This window comes from Gymnoscopelus microlampas, assembly GCF_963454915.1.
Source record: "Gymnoscopelus microlampas genome assembly, chromosome: 7".
NCBI classification, from domain to species: domain Eukaryota; kingdom Metazoa; phylum Chordata; class Actinopteri; order Myctophiformes; family Myctophidae; genus Gymnoscopelus; species Gymnoscopelus microlampas.
Window position 1 is genome coordinate 20,816,427 of NC_139944.1, and position 22,778 is coordinate 20,839,204.

Below are 22,778 nucleotides of genomic sequence, written 5' to 3' on the forward strand. Positions count from 1 at the left end.
ACACCATTCTTTTTTATAATGACTATCTTATATTCACAATCAATCAGGTTGTCAGCCTGATACTATCGTTTCCCATTTTCCTCCCTTCCAACCTCTCCTCTTCTCCCTCTGTCTCTTCCCCTCTCTTACCTCTTCTCCCTCTCTCTCCTCTTCTCCCTCTCTTTCTCTCTCTCCCCCCCTCTCTCTGTCCCTCTCCCCCCACTCTCTCTCTCTACCTCCTCTCACTCTCTTGCCTCAGTCGTTCCACAAGCCGCCCAGCTGAGAGGTTATTCTCTCCTTTATCCGGCAGCACAGTCTCATTTCTCCACACACCAGCTCTGAGTGGAAGCTCAGTAGGGGTGTCTGGGATATTAGCGCGCTGTGGGGGACAGCTCAGGGACTTCCAGCATCAACGGAAAAAGGTAAGCTTAGCCTTGTAGGGCATTACATTTTCAAGCACTGGGAACTCGATAATAAGATGAGAAAGTTGTAGTTTGAAGCTGTAGTCTCCATTTAATTCAGTTGAAAGTGTAGTCTCTATATAGAATTTACTTCCGTTGAAAGTGTGTCTCTAAGTTCCATTTATTTTAGTTGATCTGTGGTCCCAAACAACATTTTCAAAGTCGAAGCAGACTCAGAGGCCAAACTAAGCACATATTGGCAGTACTGCTCATATCATACTATATCATCAGTATCATACAGATGTTAATACAATATGGCCAGCAGCTTCAGTAAATGAATGAGATCATATGATTTGATCAATACCAAATGCATATACCAATCACAAGTAATCCTACCTAGAAAATGGAAAACGTTAAGTCACATGAAAACTCTTATTTTATCTTTTATCTTATTTTCAATCAAAGTATTTTTGTTTCAACACACAAATCATTATTCCATTAGATGACATCATGACTTTATTTCATGACTTCTGGCATAATATATTTTTCGCACCGTAATGTCATGAATTTAAAACCACACATGCTGTGTCAGAGAGAGAGAGAGAGAGAGAGAGAGAGGGGGGAAAGGGAAAAAAGTCATATGGGAACATTTAAACATGTGATTACAATCTACGATTTACAATTTAGGCATGTAGCACACACTCTTATCCAGAGTGACTGTGCAGGATCGTGGCATGAACCCCAGTCAACAAATGACAGCATAAATGGTCACATGTGAAAGAAAAACAGCACATGTGATATCATATGATAACACTTTATATGTGGTAAGAAATAATAACCATCTATGCTAAGCATCAAATCGAGAATACCACAGCCAATCTAATATCCCAAATCATGTCTCAACAATTAGTCATTGTCACTGTCTTTTATAGTCATTGTCAGTCACAATGACTAATTGATTTTTTCAGCGTTGGTGCGTCAGTGTAAATGTGTCACAATTTCCCATAAAGAATGTTCAACACAAACTATCAACAAAAGATGATGCTGCAAAGAAAGTTTCTGTTCTGCCAACATGAAGCTGGGCATGGCAGTGAATCTATGTGCACCCTGTCCATCATGGCAGTGCTAGACATGATGTGCCCATGAGTATTCATCAGGAACAGCTAATGGGCCACAGAAGCACGAACCTCTGATTTACAGCCTGTCCTCTGTCAGGCCTAATGACAGGGCAATAGATGCTGCTTATGGAGAAACAGGTGCTGGGAGTGAATGGATGCACATAAGTGTTGCCATGGGTGATTGTGTTTTTTTATTCCTGCACAAATGCTCATTTGCAATATTGTTCACACCTAAGTAGTAATTATGGGAAGATAATGGCGCTCTTGATGTAGGGTTTAGGGCGTCCGGGCCTGGAGTGGGTGGGGGAATTGTGTTCAATTCCTTCGCACAAATATTTCAAAAAATGATAATGATGGTCTCGTGAGACAATATAACGGTCGATTTACTCTATTAGGCCATGCCTATTATTTCCTGAGTAAATGTCACACTCGGTAAAGTCCTTCACAATGAGGTTGTGTCCCATCATCCACAGCAGATGTGGCTCAGTGACCAAGAACAAATCATCTCCTCAGATCAGTCATATGCATTGATTGATTGACTTTCTGTCCCGCAAACACGTGTGCCATCCCAGTGACTCTATTGCCTAGTTTAGGCCCTGCCGTATGACGGTGTCTCACACCAAAATAGCCGGTCTACAAACTGCCAATGTCTGGCATCCAGCAAGTAGATCGGCTATTTTCAGTGCGCGACACCGTCATGCTGCGACATATAAATTAAGGCTTAAATTATGACCTACAGTATTGCCCTGTTGTTGGAGAAGTAAAGGATTATCCACACAAGATAAGCTATTCTAACAACTCTTTACCGTGTAGGCTATGTAACTACTTGTACTCTAGGTGTTTATTTACCGTGCACTCAATGCGCTCACTCAATTCCAGGTCATTTGGCACAACAACATTGCATCGCACTGCACAGCACACCACACACACCAGTGCTCCAGCTCCCTGCCTGGCTGGACCTGTGTGGACCATCTCACTCCACAGTGACTTGTTCCAGAGGAGAATGGGAAAATCCGAAAGTCAAACGGACATCATGGAAAAATCAACTAAACCTGGGAAGTGCCGTTGGACCGTTGCTGAGATCAGTCTGTCTGTGCTGCTGTTGGTGGTCAGCTGTGCCCTGGCCGGACTCATAGTCCTGTATACATCTGTTGTGAAAGGTAGGCCCAGGTTAATTTACTGTTGAGGAGGTTGTGTGTCATAACATTGCTACGTGTTTTTTACCCCCAAAAGACCTCTCCGATTTATTGTTGTCCTTGTGAATATTTAGGTTACTTTAAATGCCTTCTATAGTAGACTAATACAATATAATTTAATAAAATATAATATAATATAAGTCTGAGCATGCACATTTGAACTGATCAAAATGTTTAGCTTCCGATCTGAATATTGCACATTTGCCATAATTTAAGAACTTTTTCTTCCTTATATACTGTATAGACAGAGATATAGACAAAAAAACATAAATGCTGGTACTGTAGGTAGCTGGTAGCTGATGCTGTGTGAATGGACTTTTATTCCGATCTCTTCCATCCCAATACAGAGCAATCTAACAGGCCAGGTGCATCAAGGGGCTCCTCAGGTGGAGGTAAGTACTGCCTCTGTCTGTCCTCTTAAATGCTGATAAACAACTTCAACTTGCAACTTTATTTATCCCAGAAGAGCAATTGGTTATGCAGCATAGAGTCCAACATAAAAACTAACGTGAAATCCCATTAGAGTAGCACAGACTCAGCAGTGCTGCATCAATGAACAAGCGTAATCATCATAACAGCAATAAGAACAATATAAAGTATGCATAGCGTTAAAAAAAAAAATACATCAACAAAATCACCGGCCAGCGTAAACTATATACTGTAACAGAAATCATCTTACAATTAAGCCTATCTACTCATGATGGACAAGCAGTAGGGACTGAAACTCCTGTTTAAAAGGGCAGGGATTGAAAGTCCTAATGACAAGGGTGGGTGCAGTCAGTATGAGTGGCATCCTCTGACCCCCCTCCCCTTTTTGTAGATATATCTATTCTTACTTTTAGTGTTGCTGCTGATTTGTAATGTACTGCATGTCATGATGATGAATTGAGTATAATGGACAACAATGGAAAAAAGCCCCCCAGGGCTTTTTTTGTTATCCTTTTGTGTAATATCCAGTTTCTTTTAATTTTTAATTTACTACGGTACCGTTTTCAAACTTGTTAATAAAGTATTCAGTAAATCAATCAAACCACTTGACTGTTGACATGCTACTCTGCTGGACAGACATGTATGATTTTGCCACTAGTGTTCACTATTTTAGCCAGTGCGTTTTTGGATTTCATGTTTAGGCCGCCATACCAACAGATTAGAGAAAGTCATCAAATTGATTCTACAGTATGTATGAACTTGGAAAGTTTCCTTAGGCAGAAAAGCAGTTGATGATTTCTCCAGCAAACTTTCAGTGTTAGATTTAAAAGTGAGATTGCTCTAAATGATTGAAAGGTATTTTAACTGACAACAGGTTCCCACCTCTTGAACATCAATGATGGTGCTCTGAGTGGGATGGATGAGCATGGTGTCTGTTGTCAAACATGTCTTTTTGATAGATTGAGTTGAAGGAATGAGTTTTTGCACCAGTTTAAAAAGTAATCAACCACAGGACCACGAGTGATGCATCATCATGAAGGAGACTGACTATAACTGAGTTATCTGCAAACTTCAGAATATATCACTTCTCAAACTGTCTCAGACAGTCATCTGTACACAGAATATAAAGGAGTGGCGAGCGAACACACCCCATGAACCTGTATAAAAAGAGAGGTCACCTGACATGCACTCAGGTTTTGTTGGAGAGGAAGTCAAGCATCCAACCAGCCTAGAGTCAATACCAAAGTGCGTCCAATGACAGATGTTGAAAGGATAGCTTGGAATGAGCTTTACTACCCTCTAGGTGTTTGAAGCAAGGTGGCAGGTGCCAGGTGCCTGTCATGTTAGAACTGGTTGGGGACATCTCTTTTAACTCCTACACTGCTGCCTATTCAGCATTGTCAGACAACTCAGGGGAATCCCTGCTTTTAAGGACATTTCCTGTTTTCCTGTTTAGTATACCAAATACATCCAAAACACACCGAACATAACCCAACCTCTGAGACTAGGACTGGTGGAAGTGTTTGTTAATCCTAGGACAGTGGACACGTGCTCCGTTAACTGTTGACTTTGGCATTTCCAGGCCAGCACCATCATTCCAACATCAACAACGTGTGCACAACAGCGGAGTGTGTTACAGCAGGTAACATGGGACTTCTTTGCTTTCTCCCTCTTTCAATTGAATGCACTTCTGACCATCTGTTTTTGTTTATAAAGAAGTAAAAAAAACTACAGCATTCTAACTGCATAATGGTTGGCCTCACTCTTTCCTCACCCCCCAAAGCTGCGCGGCTCCTGCAGAACATGGACGCATCAGTGAAGCCTTGTGAGAACTTCTACCAGTATGCTTGCGGGGGTTGGCTGGAGCACCATGTCATCCCAGAGACCAGTTCCCGTCACAGTGTCTTTGACATTCTGCGGGACAAGCTGGAGATTGTCCTCAAAGGTCAGTCATGCCAGCATTGTTTCTGCTGTTCCGTTTGTTGCCTAATTTATGCCACTTCGTTAAATGGTGCTGAAAATAGCAGATCTACAAGCTCACAATGCTCACAACACTCACAATGTGTTGCATGCGCAACTTGTTGCGAGCTTATACATTGGTTATTTACGGAACATATCACTGTCGTCCGTATAACAAAGTTCAAATCAGGCTTATCAGGGTCAAGGATTTAAACTTTGTGGGCTGTACTTTGTATTATGTGGAGTTCCATGGATAGATTGTGAGCTTGTGCAACCTGTATAACGTAATCAGTTGCAGTGTTAATTAGGAGTTTCACTTTCTTTCTAGCAAGTCTGTATATTGTTTAAAAAGACAGAATTGGTCTGGAGTGCTCGGAAGTTCAAATGTGTGATGATGGTTCTCTTTGTAGAGAACCCAAAAGTTCAACAAATGGGAAAACACCCAAAGCACTCTTCTGCCAAAAAAATATTACTAACATTTTTCTTTTTGCAGGAGTCCTTGAGATGGAGAACAACCAGGACAGGGATGCCATCAAGAAGGCTAAAACACTGTACAGCTCCTGCATGAATGAGAGTAAGTCTCATTCAAATGCCAGCTGTTAATGACGTGTGTCTTCTGTATGAGGCAACAGATTATATAGAGCACTGGTTCTCAAAGTGGGGTCTGTGGACCTTCAGGGGTCCTTGAGGGGGTTCTGCAACTAAATACATATCAATATGAGGGTCCTTGACAAGAAAATGTGTGTGAACCACTGATATAGAGCATAATGTCTCATCGCTTCAATGTCAGAGAAACTGTAGTGTGTTCTTACATGTGTTGAGTTTGATTGGCGTTGTTTTCACCGGCAGGCCTCATAGAAGAGCGCGACTCCCAGCCCCTTCTGAAGCTCATTGATAGTGTCGGAAACTGGCCTATTGCCACAGAAGACTGGAACACCACTACAGGTAACACAGAAAAACAAAACAGTCACCAAAACATAAACAAAGTGACAGACAGAGGGTGCCTGTTGCTCACTCACTCACTCACATGAACATCTATCTACAGTACGTGTTGTTTATATTAGCTCATAAGCCCTGGTCTGTTCTTCAGTCCAGCAGACAGGTGTTAGTGAGTGGGGACAAAGTAATGAGGCAGAGACAACAACTCAGATCTTAAAGTATGAGAGATTTAAAAGTATTCAAATGGGACACGCTGTCTGACTCAGCGCATGTCAAGACTGACCTCAACTTAAATACCAACAAACACACCTTCAGGGTAAGGCGTTGGCTCACACAACCGCAGCTGGGGAAGATATTGATCTACACACCAATGGGTGCCTACATGGTCAAAGGTACATGTCTCAACAAGAACAATGTTCTCTGCTATAGCTACACATTAGCTGTTCTAATGGATACAAAAACACAAACACACAAATCTATGAGTTTTCTTAAATGATACTTATTTCAGAATTACTTTGACAGTACTCAACCCTGGTACTTGAGCCAAAGTATGGATACTCCTTGTCAAACATTACTCGACTACAAGTGAAAGTTTCTCTGTCAAATTTGTGCTCGAGTTAAAGGGAAACTATGCAAGTGTTGCAACATGCCCTCTCCCCCCCTCCCCTCTCTGATAATTGATTGATGAAGAGATCACTACGAGCTCACAACGAGCACAGAACTTTCAAAACTTTTCCATAACTTTTACAAAGTATTTTACCCACATTTCCAGGCCTATAGCAATCATATGGTGCATTAATGAGGCTCTTACACATGTGTGCTAAAAATGCACCTAGACAGACTCGAGCGAAGGAGTCACGTGACAAAAAGAACAGATCTACAAGTTAACAAAGTATCAGCAGTGTTGTAGTGCTAATTTTGGAAGTGGGGGAGCTCTGAAATAAAAATCATACAATTTTCATACAAAAATAATAATATTTATTTCAGCATTTAGAGAAGTGAGGGAGCGCCGCTCCCCCGCGTCCCCCCTCCACTACACCCCTGAGTATCAGTGCAAGGTGTTATTAGCTTGTAGATCTATTATTTTTGTCACGTGAAGTCCTGTATACATTAGGCCACAAGTATTTCACGTAATGCTAGACATGTTTTGGGACATGTCTTTTATGAATAAAATCAATAGCCAAATGCAATGTAAATTATATACAAACATTTTCCAAAACATTTCATTAATTCCAAACTTTTTCCAGGCCTGGAAAACAGTTTTTTTTATTACAAAATATTTCCAGCAGCAACATGACCGTGGGAACCCTGTTTATATAGTGGGAATTAACGGCTAAAATGTTTATATACAAACATATATGTATATATATGTATATCCTGTATATATTGGCTAAAAGTTACACAGTTGACCAGCCTACTTGCTTTCTACATAAGTATTCAAAAGCATAAATTACAAAGTACATTTACTTTTTAGTATCAATGAATTGCTGTAACATTTAGACATTTTCTAAAAATAATTCAATTTTTTCAAAAGATATTGATCAATAATAGTGAAAATGCTCATCTTCAAAACGCCTCGCATTGCAATGTGCTTTGAAATAGGGCTTAAGTGTGTAATGTAGGCTACTTTTCCCCTAGAAATGTAGTGCAGTCAAAAGTACATTATTGTCTTTGAAATGGAGTGTAGTGGAGAGAAAGTCATAAGTATCCAAAAAATACAAATGAAGTAGAGTGAAGAACAGATACTCAAACAATGTACTTATAGCCTATAAGTAAATATACGTCGTTACTGTCCACCATTGGAGTGGGGTAGAGAGTAGCGGGTTCTCAATCAGGCCTGTGACTGGTCTCTTAAATAGACCACTCTGCTCTTAGCCAAGCTCTTGCCTCTGTAATTAAATGTAGTTGAGGACGGTGGCTGAAACAGAATTAACCATGCACAACTGGCATCTGCGCACACAGATTCATGAGTAGCCTATATCCTGCTTTGTGTGCACCGTGTTTACTTCCACGAGAGGCGGTTAGTTTTTTTTATGAGACCCTGTACGTTGGCCAGCAGGTCTGTAATCTTAGGCCGCTGTGTCTAAATTAAGAGATAATTTCTACCTGTTATCTTATCACAGGGGCAGAGTGGAGCCTTGAGGACACACTGGCGACGCTCACCGCTCGCTTTAACAAGAAGGCTATGCTGGAAGTGTATGTGTGGACGGATGACAGGGACTCCCTTCGCCATGTCATTTACGTAAGGAGTTTGGACAACACATGGAGCTTACGCAATGTCTGCAGCAAAAGACACTCATTACAACAGGGTGGTCATCATAATCCAAGTTATTGAAAGGATAGTGCACGCACATCCAAAGTGCCCAGGGGCAGGACAAACAGCAACAGGCCTACATACAAATCAGTGTTGCAAGATTCTGCGAGATAAATAAGCAACCAGGTCTATGAAAACAAGCCTAAAAGCAAATATAGGCCACATGAACACTTTGAACCTATATTTACATCTGCTATTTTCAAAGAAAAATCTCTGTGGCCAAGTAGGCCTAAATATTAATTTGTGGAAGCAAGCCCAAATAGGCAAATACACTTTAGAAACAACTTTACAGAAAAACACCTGTCCGTACACTGGCAAAATAAGCTCCACTGTTTATTGCTTATTCAACGTTTCGATCACATAAGGATCTTCATCAGGAATGTATTTTTACATAATCCAAGTTATACTTTGTTTATTCCTCATTATCATCAGATTGACCAGCCAGGACTCGGGATGCCATCCAGAGACTATTACTTCAACGATGGAAACTACAAAAGGGTGATGATGCATCCAATGTTGTGCTGCTAACATGATTTTGGTGTAAAAAAAACAACAGAAAAAACAACTAGGTTCTTCTTTGCCTTATCCCTCTCTTATTAGACTTTTTTTTTAACTTATTTTGAAAAACATTTTAATAGTGAAAATAGCCGATCTACATCGATGCATGGTGAGCTATTTTCTGTTTTAAATTTGATTTAAATAAAAAATGCCTGATAAGATAATTTTAGACATAAGGGATAAGGCCGCGCAAGGCCCCGCCTACTGATACAGTGAAAGGACTAAAACTGTGTAAAAACAATTTGGAAATTAGCCTAAAGAAAATAACAGAATCAATGCAAAAATGTTGGGGCGGTCCTTCATATTGGGATGGTACCAGTAATGCTTTTTTAAGCAGTGGGCGTAGGTTTGTTACCGGTGGTTTTCTCCAGTGTCCAACCCATTGAATTTAGATTTCCCCAGACCTTTCAGTAAGCAGAGAAAGGTAAACAACAACTATATGGACCACTTACAACCTGGCAACCTATTTTGGAATGTCATTAGATGAAATAGTTGATCTACAAGCTTGTATTTTCGGTATTTGTCGTTCGACATGGAGCTTAAGTTGATAATTTTCTCCCCCCACCTGTATCTTCTGTATCAGGTACGAGAGGCCTACCTGCATTTCATGGTCTCCATAGCCAAAATAGTCCGTGAGGACAGGAACCTAACTCAGGATGATGACGGTGTTTGGGAGGAAATGATGCAGGTGCTGGAGCTGGAGACAGACATTGCCAACGTGAGTATCAGGCACAACAGGAAATGTAATTCTTTTCGCGAGTGACATTTGTCAAAAGTGGTGTGTGACGAAGTATACATTTGTTCTTATTCTGTTTCCTAACAGGCTACATCCCCGGCAGAAGAGCGTCAGGATGTCACCATTCTCTACAACAAGATGACACTCACTGAGCTGCAGGATACGTTTGGTTTTAATGTAAGTGTGCTTGCTTCTAGCCCTCAAATTCAATGGACCATGAGTGCAAATTCTAATTTATTAAACTGCCAACAGTCTAGAGGCCGGAAGGTCATTAGCTCAAATTCATGGAATGTCTGTGAAATATTATTGCCATAAACAACTAGAAAAGTGTGCTAGTCTCTGGCCTGCAGCCGTCCGGCCTGGTGGAGACGATTATGGCTGAAATGCCTTTGAGCAAGGCAATTAACTACTAGGAGAATATTCAGTGAAAATAGTAGATCTACAAGCTCACAATTTGGCGCGTAGTTCGGATATTTCGGCCGAAGAGATTTGGTGTAGAGGGAAAAAAGGAGCAGACCTAGTATACTGTAGAGCCCTGTGGGACCCCAGTCAACAAAGTATATAAAATGTAAGTGGTTAACCTCCATCACCTCGAGAAATAGTTCAGTACATCACATAAAGCTGTGGTTGTACTGACGGTTTCTTGAGTGTGAATGGATATATGACTGTGGGACAGTGGTGGAAGTACATTTTCTCAAGTACTGTACTTAAGTACAATTTTAAGTTTTTTTTTTTTTTTTACTTAACATGAGTATCTCCATATTTCAATACTTGCATACTTGTACTCCTAAACCTTTGAGGCAAATATTGTACTTTTTACTCCACTAAAATGATTTGACAGCTATGTTAACTAGTTACTTTACAGATTTAGGTTATTATTACAAAACATACGTTAACCACTTAAGCTGTATGTTTCACTTGATCTGTTTGAATGCTCACATCCCTTCGAGTTGTGAGCTTGTAGATGGGCTTTTTACTTTTACTTAAGTACTTTAACCACTTAAACCCAATCCCCAGCATCCGTAGTCTGGGAAGACTTTCGCTGAAAATAGCAGATCGACAAGCTATTGATCTGCTATTTTCGAAGATATTTAATAATAATAATAAGCGAAAACTGAAAAGACACTCGTTTAGAGCCCTGATGGACTCCGCTAGACACCGTATAGGGTTTATGTGGTTAAGTATATTTTAATGCCAATACTTTTGTACTTTTACTTGTAACAGAGTATTTTTATATCGTGGTATTGAGTACTTGTTCCATCACCGGGTTGCACTGACAGTTTCTTGGGTGTGAAAGGATATACGACCGTGGGACAGCTGAGTGTTGCTCTAAACGTAACCGTGAACAACAAACCTGTCCTGAATAAACACATGGTTGGATTTGCTGGGGAGGATGGGGGGGGACCATGCATCTGCTTTAGATTTGATAATAATTTGGTCCACACTCCTTTCTTATTAAGTATCAGGAGCAGTGGACGCTAGGGGAGTACTGCCTCGGGAGCAGTTAGGGGTTAAGTGTCTTGCTCAGGGACACTTTGACACGTAGACCGGGGCCGGGACACCAACCAGGGACCTTCTGTTTCCCAGGTGGCCTCTCTACCCACTCAGCTGATATCCCCCCTGTGATCATTACATTTTTATGGCCAGTGGGGATATGATTTATCCCTGCTTCATGGTCAGACTGAATTAAATACATGCAGTTCCTTTTGGGAATTGCAGAGATGTAGACTGTCTGACATGTTTGATATTTATGTTTGACAATATCACAATTGAGTTAAAAAATGCATGTTAACCCCTGGTATCCCTATTTTGGTCTACAGGGTTTTAACTGGACACGGTTTGTACGAGGCGTCATGTCCAGCGTGTCTGTTGAAGTCCAGCGGGAGGAGGATGTGGTGGTCTACAGCTCTCCCTACCTGGAGAAAATGAACCAAGTTCTCCCCAGACATAGCGTCAGGTCAGCCTGTAAAAAAGACAGAGTTCATATAACACTATTAAATGATCATTGTATATTATTATTATTATATATCGTTGCTGTCGGGCACAAGCCTTGTATCTCCATACGTTTTTTCAGAATGCCCTACTTAGATTCTTTAGATTAGAATATGTTTTGAGAGATTAATAAATATTTAACCAATTAAAAGTACAAGTGTGACTAAATAATAACTACATTGATTGGATCCATTGGAACACAGGTTATTTTTTCCATTTCCTGAAAATTAACGGTTTAGGACGTACAAGTTTTCCACCTGACAGCCACGAATATATGTTGTATGGGTTCTGTAGCATGACCAGTAGATTCACCTTTATGCTTCCAGAACTATGCAAAACTACCTCACATGGCAGCTTATCATGGATCGGGTCAACAGTCTGAGCCGTCGTTTCAAAGACGCCAGAGCTCAGTACAGAAAGGTAAGAAAGTAACCATGGAAGAAAGCACTCTTTAAATTGAGGTACCTTAAAACAGTGAGTTTCAAACATTTTCATGTCCAGGACCCCCAAATTGTTATGTATGCGGATGCCCATTTGTAAAGATTCTGTTCCAGGGACCCCCATAAGAGAGGGTTTGTTTACAAGCTCACGGCACTTGTAGATCGCCTACTTTCAAATAGCAGGAAAGGAAATAGGGTAAAGTGTTTAAACTGTTCCTCATTTAGCTGGGGACCCCCTTAGGACCCAACTTTGAGAACCAGTGCCTAATAAATTACATTACTTACTGTGTGTGTGTGTGTGTGTGTGTGTGTGTGTGTGTGTGTGTGTGTGTGTGTGTGTGTGTGTGTGTGTGTGTGTGTGTGTGTGTGTGTGTCAGTCTCTATATGGGACCACAGTGGAGGAGGCTCGGTGGCGTGATTGCGTGCGTTACGTCCAGAACAGCATGGAGAACGCCGTTGGGGCTCTGTATGTGCGCGAGACCTTTGCTGGAGAAAGTAAGCGCATGGTGAGTGTCAGAGAATTCACTTATCAAATCCCTATTAAGCCCTCCATTTAAAGTTGCAGAACAGTCAGTAGAAAACCTTTCTCAGCCTTGAAAGACAAATGAGGAGCCAGCTGTGCCTCCCTACCTTAGTTTGAGTGCCTGGTTGTTATGAAATCTCTGTGACTCCTTAATAAATGCATTCATCATTGATGATTGAGGTCAAGGAAATTATTCTGAGGATTGTGCAAAATAATTGCAATTAGCTCAAATAATTGTGATCAGGCGATTGTGTAACAATTGTCTCAGACCTAGGTATGGCAAACATTTAAACAAAGCCCTCACACGAGACATCAAACCAATCAGTGCTGATTGGAGTTAAGAGTTTTTGTGGTTGTGTATTGATTGGAATATCATGTCTACTCAAATCTAATTTCATGTGTACAGGTCAGTGACCTCATCAGTAAGATCCAGGAAGCGTATGTGGAAACCCTGGAGGAGTTGAGCTGGATGGACACTCTGTCTAAGGAGAAGGCAAGAGAGAAGGTATGGAATATGGTATTTTGAACACAAGGAACTTGGGATACCTGAACAAAGAGAACATTTACATGATATTTTAAATTTGGCTCTTGTGTTGCAAATCATTGCTTATTTATTTATGTAAATTGTGCCTATTGTGCAGCTTTTAGTTATTGAACGTAAATGGAGGGAAAGAAATAAATAATTATTCATAGCATGTCGAATCTCTTTTTGCACTGTGAACATTACTTTCAACCTGCTGAAAAATATATGCGTACTTAACTTAGTGCACTTACTGTAGTCATGCAACAAATTATATTGCGCTTAAGTGGTTAAGAGAGGATTATCATTTTTATACTTACTTTGAACCATGATCGATACTGTATGTCTTGCAGGCAATGGCCATTAAGGAGCATATAGGCTATCCAGACCATATTTTAGAGGACAACAATCAGAAACTTGACCAAGAGTATGCCCATGTAAGTAAGGACTCAGTTTCTCACTTGTCCTAAACGCACAACGAAACACTCTACATGAGAGATGCATTGTTTGTAGTCCTTGATCGTGTTTTCAATGTCTCTCATTTCAGCTAAATTTTAGTGAGGATAACTATTTTGAGAACACCCTTGAGAACCTTGAGGCTGAGGCGCACAAGAGCTTGAAGAAGCTCAGAGAGCCGGTTGACCCTGACTTGTAAGTAAGCGCTTCCTGTACATCCAGCCCTTCAGCCTGTATTATGCCACAGGAATCTATAAGCCCCACCCTCATACCGCCATGCCAGGCCAGCAGGCTGCGTACATGGCACACAACTCCAGGGTTTGCTCCTTCATTTTTATCGACATGTTTTATTCCTGCTTTTGAATTAAATACGACCCTTTTTTTGACCCTGGCATCCCTATTTTGTGGCGAGCTAAAAATACAAATACAAAATGAGCAGATCTACAAGCTCACATGTTGCATCGTGACGCGTTGTGAGGTTGTAGATAATCTATTTTCAAATTATTCAAATTTTTCGTACAAAGCAGTATATACCGCTTGTGGTTGAGAGAATACCCCCCTTTGTTTAGTTTTTTGAAATCGAACCCTACATAACTCTATTCACTGCATGCAGTCCAGGCTCATGCCAAGTCCTTACTGTAAACAAAGTCTAAATATTTCTATGCTGTCTATCATTGGCTATCATCACACCATTACACATAAGTATATTCACTGCGTGAAGTTCAGACTCACACCACGACGTCCTGTAACAAAACAAAATCTGGTCTTTGATCTGTTTTTAATTAATTTTTTCAATGTTCTCTAAGGTGGATCATTGGTGCTGCCGTAGTGAATGCATTCTACTCGCCAAACAGAAACCAGATTGGTAAGAGATTTTGGGATTTGTTTTTAGCGGTGCCAACCGCTCTACACTTGACTTTGTCCGTATGTCCGTATCAGCACGGCGTATGAGCACGGGATGAGCACGGCAAAGAAGCAACACATACAAACACACGCACGCACACACACACACACACACACACGAACTTGGAGCTTGCCTATGCCATCTCTCCTCTCATTGGCCACACGTGCCACTGGTTATCAAAGAGGGGTCCAGGGACCCCCAGCGTCTGTTATGTCCGTCCGCCCGTTTAGAGCACGGGATTTTAAACAGCTATAACTCCAGTTTGCAGCATGCCACCAAGTTCAAATTCGGTATGTGGACTTAGACCACCAATAGGGACGAGCATGAATTGCTGCAGCCCCGCCCCCTCTGTCTTCCCATTGGCACGGGATTTTAAACAGCCATAACTCAAGTTCGCAGCATGCTACGGAGTACAAATTTTGTACATGGACTAAAACCACCAATAGGGACGAACTGTAATTACTTAAGCCCCGCCCCCTCTGTCTGCCCATTGGCTGGGCTTTAAACAGCCATCATTCCAGTTTGCAGTATGCTACCAAGTACAAATTTGGTAAGTGGACTCAGACCACCAATAGGGACGAACTGAAATGAGTTAAGCCCCGGCCCAAAGGCACCGCTTCCTTCACACAGGGTGTGATTTTTTTAATCTAGAGGCACAATCACTTGCTGATAGATGAATACAGAAGACTGAGAGAAAGACTCCTCTGCCATTGAGAACATCTCTATCTTTCCGACTTGGGATTCAAACCCAGATGTCCTGCACAAGAGAGCAGATTTTTTTACGAGACGGAATCCATGCTTGGCCAGGGGAGATATTGTGCTTATGAACTTCCAGCAATACTATTTGTCAACCAGTAGTGTCCTACCTGCACACCAGGGTCGAACATTTTCAATGGGAGTGTAGGGAGACCACCTCCAACCAGTGCAGTAAAATAAGTTCTTGATTGCAATGTTAAACTACTTTCACACTCCTCTGCACATAGGCGTTGTGCCAAGAGATTGGTGAATGGATCCCAAAACATATACCAATCACTCATCCCTGGTATTGGTCTTTCTTTTACAGTAGTAGTAGTAGTGGTACAGTAACCTGGAATGAGATTCTGCTAAATTTACGTAATAGTTGATATTTTTATGGCTTTAAATGGATTCATAAGAATCTCCTACTGGGTGGGGGCAGGTCTGTGGCCACTGACTTGGCTGATTAAGCAATACTTGGGCTGCCACAGGCCCAACCCAAACAATTCTACATTTTCTCTTTTCTCAACATTTTCCTATGTTTTCCTCCAAAGATCTATTGCTTATACTGTCTCTTTGATTAAAGTTTTTCTCCCTCTTGCTGCAGGACAGGGCTATAACTTATTCGAATTACCTTTTATGGTGCTTGTGCTTTAATTCCCCGGTTTAATAACTAAATAACTGAAAATATACCCCAAAAAACACATGTTGCTGCTGGGTATTTAGTGTTAATGTGCCACAGTCATCTATTGATTGCATTCATCAGTTTGGATTAGTGCTGTCCATCTTAAGCCAGATTCATGCTTCGGAAACAAAGTCATCCGACGACCATATTCTGGGGGGAACATTAGCCAAAAATAGCAGATCTACAAGCTTGTAGATCGGCTATTTTTGGCGAAGAGATTTGGTGTAGATGGAAAAAGTGGTCAGAGTGCAGTTGTAACTCAAGTCTTTAAGACTACAGGGGTTTAATTGGTTAATGCATTTTCAACTGTAATTGTGCAGTATTTCCTGCTGGGATTCTGCAGCCACCATTCTTCAGTAAGCAGCAGCTCCAGGCCCTGAACTTCGGTGGAATAGGCATGGTCATTGGACATGAGATCACACACGGATTCGACGATAATGGTAATCCATCACTGCTATTTAATAGACGTCATGATTCCAGGCACCGGGCGATTCATCACAGGCATTTTAGAAGATCAGAAGTAATAGATACACTTTATCATAATGGCTCTTTGTCATTTTTTATAATAATTTGTTATCGGCCTGCGACCAGTGATTCATCACAACAATATTGCCCAACGCAATATGTTGTGTCATATTTCAAGAATAAGATTTGACTTGGTTGGTTTATGTTTGGTTTGCAGGGCGTAATTTTGACAAGGACGGTAATATGCTCAACTGGTGGAGTAACTACTCTGCAGAGCACTTTAAAGACCAGTCCCAGTGCATGGTGCAACAATATGGCAGCTTCAACTGGAAGCTCGCAGGAGGACAAAACGTGAGTAATGCCTGACTTGTACTTGGGTGCATGCCGGTGTCGCGTACCAAAAATAGTTGATCTACAAGCTCCCATTGCAGCGACGCGTTGTGAGCTTGAAGATCTGCTATTTTTGGTCAACTAAGTATCAATCAGGCTTAGACTCTCTATGGGACACATTGGTGAGATAAGTAGCATGTTAAAAATGTTATGTTTGTGTCCGTAATGTGCGACTATACACACCTCGCATTAAGTAACCCTAGTCTGAATGAGTATTTTCATGTTTGTGTGTGGTTTTATCCGTGTGATTGCAGGTCAGTGGAATCAGCACCCTGGGAGAGAATATTGCGGACAATGGAGGAGTTCGTCAGGCTTATAAGGTTGTCTTTTTGTCATCATCACAACATCGCAAAACCACATGCCACAAATATGGGAATTACAATCATTACAGTTTGTTTGGGAAGCACTGCTAGCCACACAATTTTTTTCCTAAACATTTGAAATGTGTTTTTAATGTGTATGTGAACTGTCTGCATCTACCTGTGTTTACAGGCCTATTTGAAATGGGTGGAGCGAGAGGGTGAAGAGCTTTGTTTACCTGGCTTAGACATGGATCACAAGCAACTTTTCTTTCTTAACTTTGCCCAAGTGAGTAACAAAAATCACAAAGGGGGAATTTGTGATAGCTGAATACATCAAATCAGCAGACAAGGGGTTGATTTAAACCATTTCTCCACTTAGAGGTGCCAAGAACAAAAGCCCACAGGGGACTTGTTTTACCCCCTGCATGCTTGGATTTCAGGAGGAGAAAAAAAAGGGTCAAACATCCGAAAAGGGGGGCTAAAAGGTTCACCTCATTCCAGATCATTTCTACACTATGTGGCACTGGGATCCTGGGGGTCTGGGGGGGCAGCCAAAATAAAGACCACTGTGGTTCCAGGGAAAAGAAAACATAAGGCTGTTTGTCAGTCATGGACAGAAAACGGGTCAAACAGCCAGCATAAATTTACATAACACCCACACTCACTCTGTAGGGATTATGACCAAGTTTGGTGTGTGGAGTAAAACATCCAAAGGTGCTTAAGAATGTAATTTTCAGTGTTTCAAGGCATAAAATATAAACCATGCATAAAAGCTGATGATAAATGGAACAGATGTTAATAATAATACTTCTAATAACAAGTTCTATAACAGATGGGATGAAGAGCCACAGAACAGACAGTGATGTATGTCAGGGTCTATTGCTGCTTTAATATTTATAGAATGATTTTATTGTGATTGTCTCCATAACTACTGCTTCCAAGCTGGATTGCTCCTGAAGGAACACATTTCTCTTTCCAGGTGTGGTGTGGTGCCTATCGGCCTGAGTATGCCAGCCAGTCCATCAAGACTGACTCACACAGTCCCTTAGAATATAGGTAAAGACCTTTAATATGATTAACCATTGATAAAATCACGAAAATATATGTTCTTCCACAGCTCTCATACTCTGTATCTCTCGTTTTCAGGGTACTTGGGTCCCTCCAGAACTTCGAAGCTTTCTCTGAAGCATTCCAGTGCAAGAAAGGTAGTCTAATGAATCCTGAATTGAAATGTCGGGTCTGGTAGAAAGTTGTCCTTCTTGTATTTAATACATGTCAACTCAAAAGAACAAGGTTAACATCTTCAACCCACAGAGAGAATTCTGCATCCAATTTATTTACAAAATAGATATTTACACGCAAATGTAGTATATGGATTGGATAATGAAAATAGACACTTGCTTTCAGTATCTATAGCTTCTCAATTTAGAAGTATTGTCTGTGGATGAATAGGTCACCTGTTCTTGCTTACAAGTGGTTTTGCTTCGTACTGCTGTGAGTGACGAGTGGCTCTGTAAGTGAAAAAGGCTCCATAGAAAACCAAGACCTTCTAGAAAGGTTAAAGCCTATAGCTGGCTTGAAATGCTTTAGCAGCCTTTAAAAAAATGTAATCCCTGAAAAATAATCTCTTGTGCCGATTCGTTGCCATTTGGCAGTAAGTTGCCTCGGTATCTTTTCTGTGATGTTATTGTTTTTTAAAAACATTGTGCCACAAAAAATAATAATAATTTGGGAACAGTGAACAATTCTTATTCTGACTTCAAGTGTGAAATAAATGAATGCTCTCGGCGCTTTACTAAAGTAGGGCTAGAGAAGAATTAGTCACTCTCGGTTGCTTTTGTCATTTACTGTTAAATGAAACACTTTACCTGAAGACTCTAAGACTGTTAAATCTTTGCAGCTTTAAGTGTAAACGTAATGTAAAAGTGACAGCTTACAATATTTTTACAGCTAGCGAGTGGATTTGAAATACAAAGCTCTTTAGTCATTTATGGCAGACGACATGGATTTGTTTCTGGTCGAGTTCTTTTTGTTTGGGCAATCATGTGTATTCTAAACTGAGCAGTCATTTTCAGGAAAGCGTGTTTCAGTAATACACAAAGTTATAGAAAGAACCCGAGAATGAAAGGAATGATGAGGAAAAGCCAATATATGACATGTGATCAATCCAAATTGTGTACATTGCATAACCGTAATGATTATAGTCTGAAAAAAACATGTTCAACCGAGTATTCTTAGTATGCTCACATTTACAGCACACGTGCCTAAATGGCTGTAACTGGGAACAGTGCCAATTATAGCACTGTGGAAGTGGACTTCCTGTTTATGATGCCTAAACGGACAGAGTGGTAATACTGTTCATGTGTCTCATAACCAGGAAAGTCATGTCTTAATCTGGCACACACACCTAAAAGATAAGACAGCGTTTTGCTTGAATTATGGAAAAAAACTGCCAGACACAGTCAGTTTATAGTGCCTCATCACTCCCACTCCATAAATTAAAACCCTGCACAGGACTTTGAGGGTATCAGGTCTTCTACAAAATCATTTCTACTTGTTCTGACATTGATATCAAATACCTCACTGGTTCAAGCTACACATACACAACTTTTTCTCCCTCAGAAAGTAGTTATACCCAACACTTTTATATGTCATTTTTATGGAACATGACTTGTTTTGACCACAAGATCTCCTGAGAACAGATCGACTTGCTCTGTCTTTGGGCTCAAGCATAATTACATGAGGCCAACACCCTTAGGGCAACACCAATTATAGGTTGAATGTAGGGATGAGTCAACGAGATGAAAAGACCCACGATTGGACAGCCGACATACTGTATGAAATAGAATACCTCCTTATCTCTCATTGATCAGTGTGGTATAGATGAAAGGATTACATGCAGCATGTTGTGGCCGCTATAAGCTATGGGGAATGGGGCTTGTCATTAAATAGCTGGCTTGGGCCAGGGCCAGGACTGTTATTTTAGCTCTGATTAACAAGTAATGACAGCAGAACGAAAGGGCAGAACATTGGAGGAGATGGCGGAGGAGCTAAGCGGACTAAATGATCAATCAAGCTGCTACTGTCTGCTACTAGTGGCTGTGATTTTTGGGATGGAAGAGAGGAATTTTGAGAGACAGCAGAGAAAACCCTTATGTGGCTAGTTCTGAATGTTTGTTCCGTCACTGGTCACGTTCACATTGAATTGTGTAAAATGAACACGACTGTTAGGTCTCATCAGAGATTTCTGAATTGAATGTGCACATTGAAGCGTATATTTACATGATATTTCACATTATCAGCCTACTTAATTACTTAACCTACTGGCAAAAGCTGTTGTACCATACATGGAAAATACGATACCCTTTTTACTAAGGAGTGTTTGACTTGGAATATACTGTATGTACTGATACAGTAGTATGTTGCCATCCAAAACATCTGTGCAAGTCAAACTGAGAACTGAAGAGGAGACAAAACTAAACCTCAACATAAGCCTGGATGTAGGACTGCGCAATATGTTGATATTATATTGATATCGTGATATGAGACTAGGTACCATCTAGGATTTTGGATATCATATCGTGATATGGCAAGAGTGTCCTGGTTTTAAACACTTAAGCTTTATTTAATACTTACAAAATGGACAAAACTAGCAGATCTACAAGCTTGTAACATGTCACATGGTTGTGAGCTTGTAGATCAGCTGTTTTTGGCAATGTTTGAAAATGTTAAAAGAAAAGTGATCATCGTCACAATAAGATATTACCGTCACAATATTGCTATTGAGGTATTTGGTTAAAAATATAATGAAATTTGATTTGAGGTGTAAACAGTAGATTCACACACTATAGCTCCCTTTGCCAATTTTTTATTTTGCAGTTACAGAGAGTCGCTCCGAGCCCATAATCTTCTTCAGACTAAATGGACATAACATAAGACTCCATCTTAAGTCCACACAATCCTAGTCATGTGATTAACACATAGTGGAGAGCAATCTACATGAAATTCAATCAAAGCATAATACAACAATCAATAATATTGCACATGTGAGAATGAAGCACAGTATACCTCTACAGTAAGTATCTGAACAAACATCAAGCCGGATGGCCGAATCCCGAGTCTGTGGGCCCCTGGGCCTGAGACCACCTCAGGGCGCCCCCAAACACATTCCGGCACCACAGCCAGAGCCAACCTACGCAGCACTGCACGCACGAATGTGCACACAATCTACTGTACACCACTGAAGGAGATAACAGCTTTTAAATTATTTCAAAACACAGATCATTTGAAATGGGATTAGCCTAATACTTAACAAATTAATTAATGAATTCCAAATTAAGGGTCAGGCTCTGGAACAGTGCCCAACAGTCGGTCCAATTTTTCGAGAGGGCCCCCCTGACCTTTGGGCCGCTGGGCCCGACAATCCTAACATGCCATCATGACTTCAGTATAACTAAAGAGGCATCCCTGAGCAATAATTAAAACAATTATACAACCCCACTGAAGTAGATTGGGGGTCTACACATTCCAGTATCTGTACTAAGGAGAAACACCATAGAAAAACATTGTAGACAGAGATCCACAGTTTGAACCCACTTAGTAGACAACAGTCTGCACTTGGCAGACAACAGTGTGCTAAGTTAGTTATACTGAAGTCATGATGGCCATCCAGCTTGATGTTTGTTCAGATACTTAGAGGTACACTGTGCTTCATTCAATATCGATTGTATTATACTTTGATTTTATGTAGACTGGTCTCCACACGCCGGTGTCATCCATGTGTTAATCACATGACTAGGATTGTGTGTATAAGATGGCGTCTATGGCATGTCCATTTAGTCTGAAGAAACGTCATTCTCTGTAACTGCAAAATGAAACATTGGCAAAGGGAGCTACAGTGTGCGGATCTACTTTTTACTTATTTGATCTAAGTTTTCTTCAGAGCCAACACCTGCCTTCAAGAGGTCGGATGTACGCTACTCTTTGATCTGATATTTGATTTTGTCCATATCGCCCAGCCCTACTATAGGATGCAACATAGTTAGGCTACAATAATTTAAGAGCAACATTTTGGCCTCGTCTAGTTTTCCCTAAAATGAGGAAACCGTTCAAAATGACTTCTATCACATAGTATAACGTGTGTGTGACGTACAATGTGATGTTGTAGATAAATGCTACATGTTCAGTACTTACACATAAATTCAAATCAGGTAAGAAATGTTTCTTACCTTTGTTCTAGCTTTATATCTCTGTGGTGAAATTGTGTCATTTTGAATTAGCAAGTGCAAATACTTGTATGACAAATCTGTTACTGTATAATATGTAAACATATGTTACTGCCATTGTCATTGCACCCATATACCCACCAAACCAGAGAAATTTTATTTATCTACATGAATATTTATAAAATAAACTCATTGCTTTGCAGAAATTCAAGTAAAAGATGGTATATCAATGTTCATGCTGCTATGTAATTATCTAGACTGACAGCTATTTTTGTGACTTAAATCTGTAATTATTGCCATTAGAGTGACTCTCTACCTGTAAGATCTCAAATGTATCTTTTGAATGTTTCATTATAATCTTGTACAATTAAAATACAATATTGTAATTGTATTACTGTACTGGCAGCCTCTCATTTCTACTGTGAGATCTGTTCCTTTTTCATACTGTCAGACATTGGGATTTGTTTTGGTAGTATTTATGTAATTTACAAATTGAAAAACATAGACATTTT

The 22,778-nt window shown here is 40.5% G+C and overlaps 1 protein-coding gene across 1 annotated transcript; it reads left to right on the forward strand.

Moving 5' to 3' along the window:
• Positions 1–264: 264 nt before the first annotated feature.
• mmel1 (membrane metallo-endopeptidase-like 1) lies at positions 265–22,647 on the forward strand. The gene is made up of 24 exons (XM_084063160.1): positions 265–401; positions 2,378–2,658; positions 3,042–3,086; positions 4,706–4,765; positions 4,907–5,068; positions 5,576–5,656; positions 5,932–6,027; positions 8,145–8,263; positions 8,768–8,833; positions 9,477–9,611; positions 9,717–9,806; positions 11,450–11,586; positions 11,948–12,041; positions 12,439–12,567; positions 12,991–13,089; positions 13,458–13,541; positions 13,652–13,755; positions 14,367–14,425; positions 16,205–16,324; positions 16,567–16,700; positions 16,994–17,059; positions 17,232–17,327; positions 18,021–18,097; positions 18,188–22,647. Exons 2-24 carry the CDS (start codon positions 2,502–2,504, stop codon positions 18,285–18,287), a joined length of 2,310 nt encoding a protein of 769 aa, XP_083919286.1. The 5' UTR covers positions 265–401; positions 2,378–2,501; the 3' UTR covers positions 18,288–22,647.
• Positions 22,648–22,778: the final 131 nt, after the last annotated feature.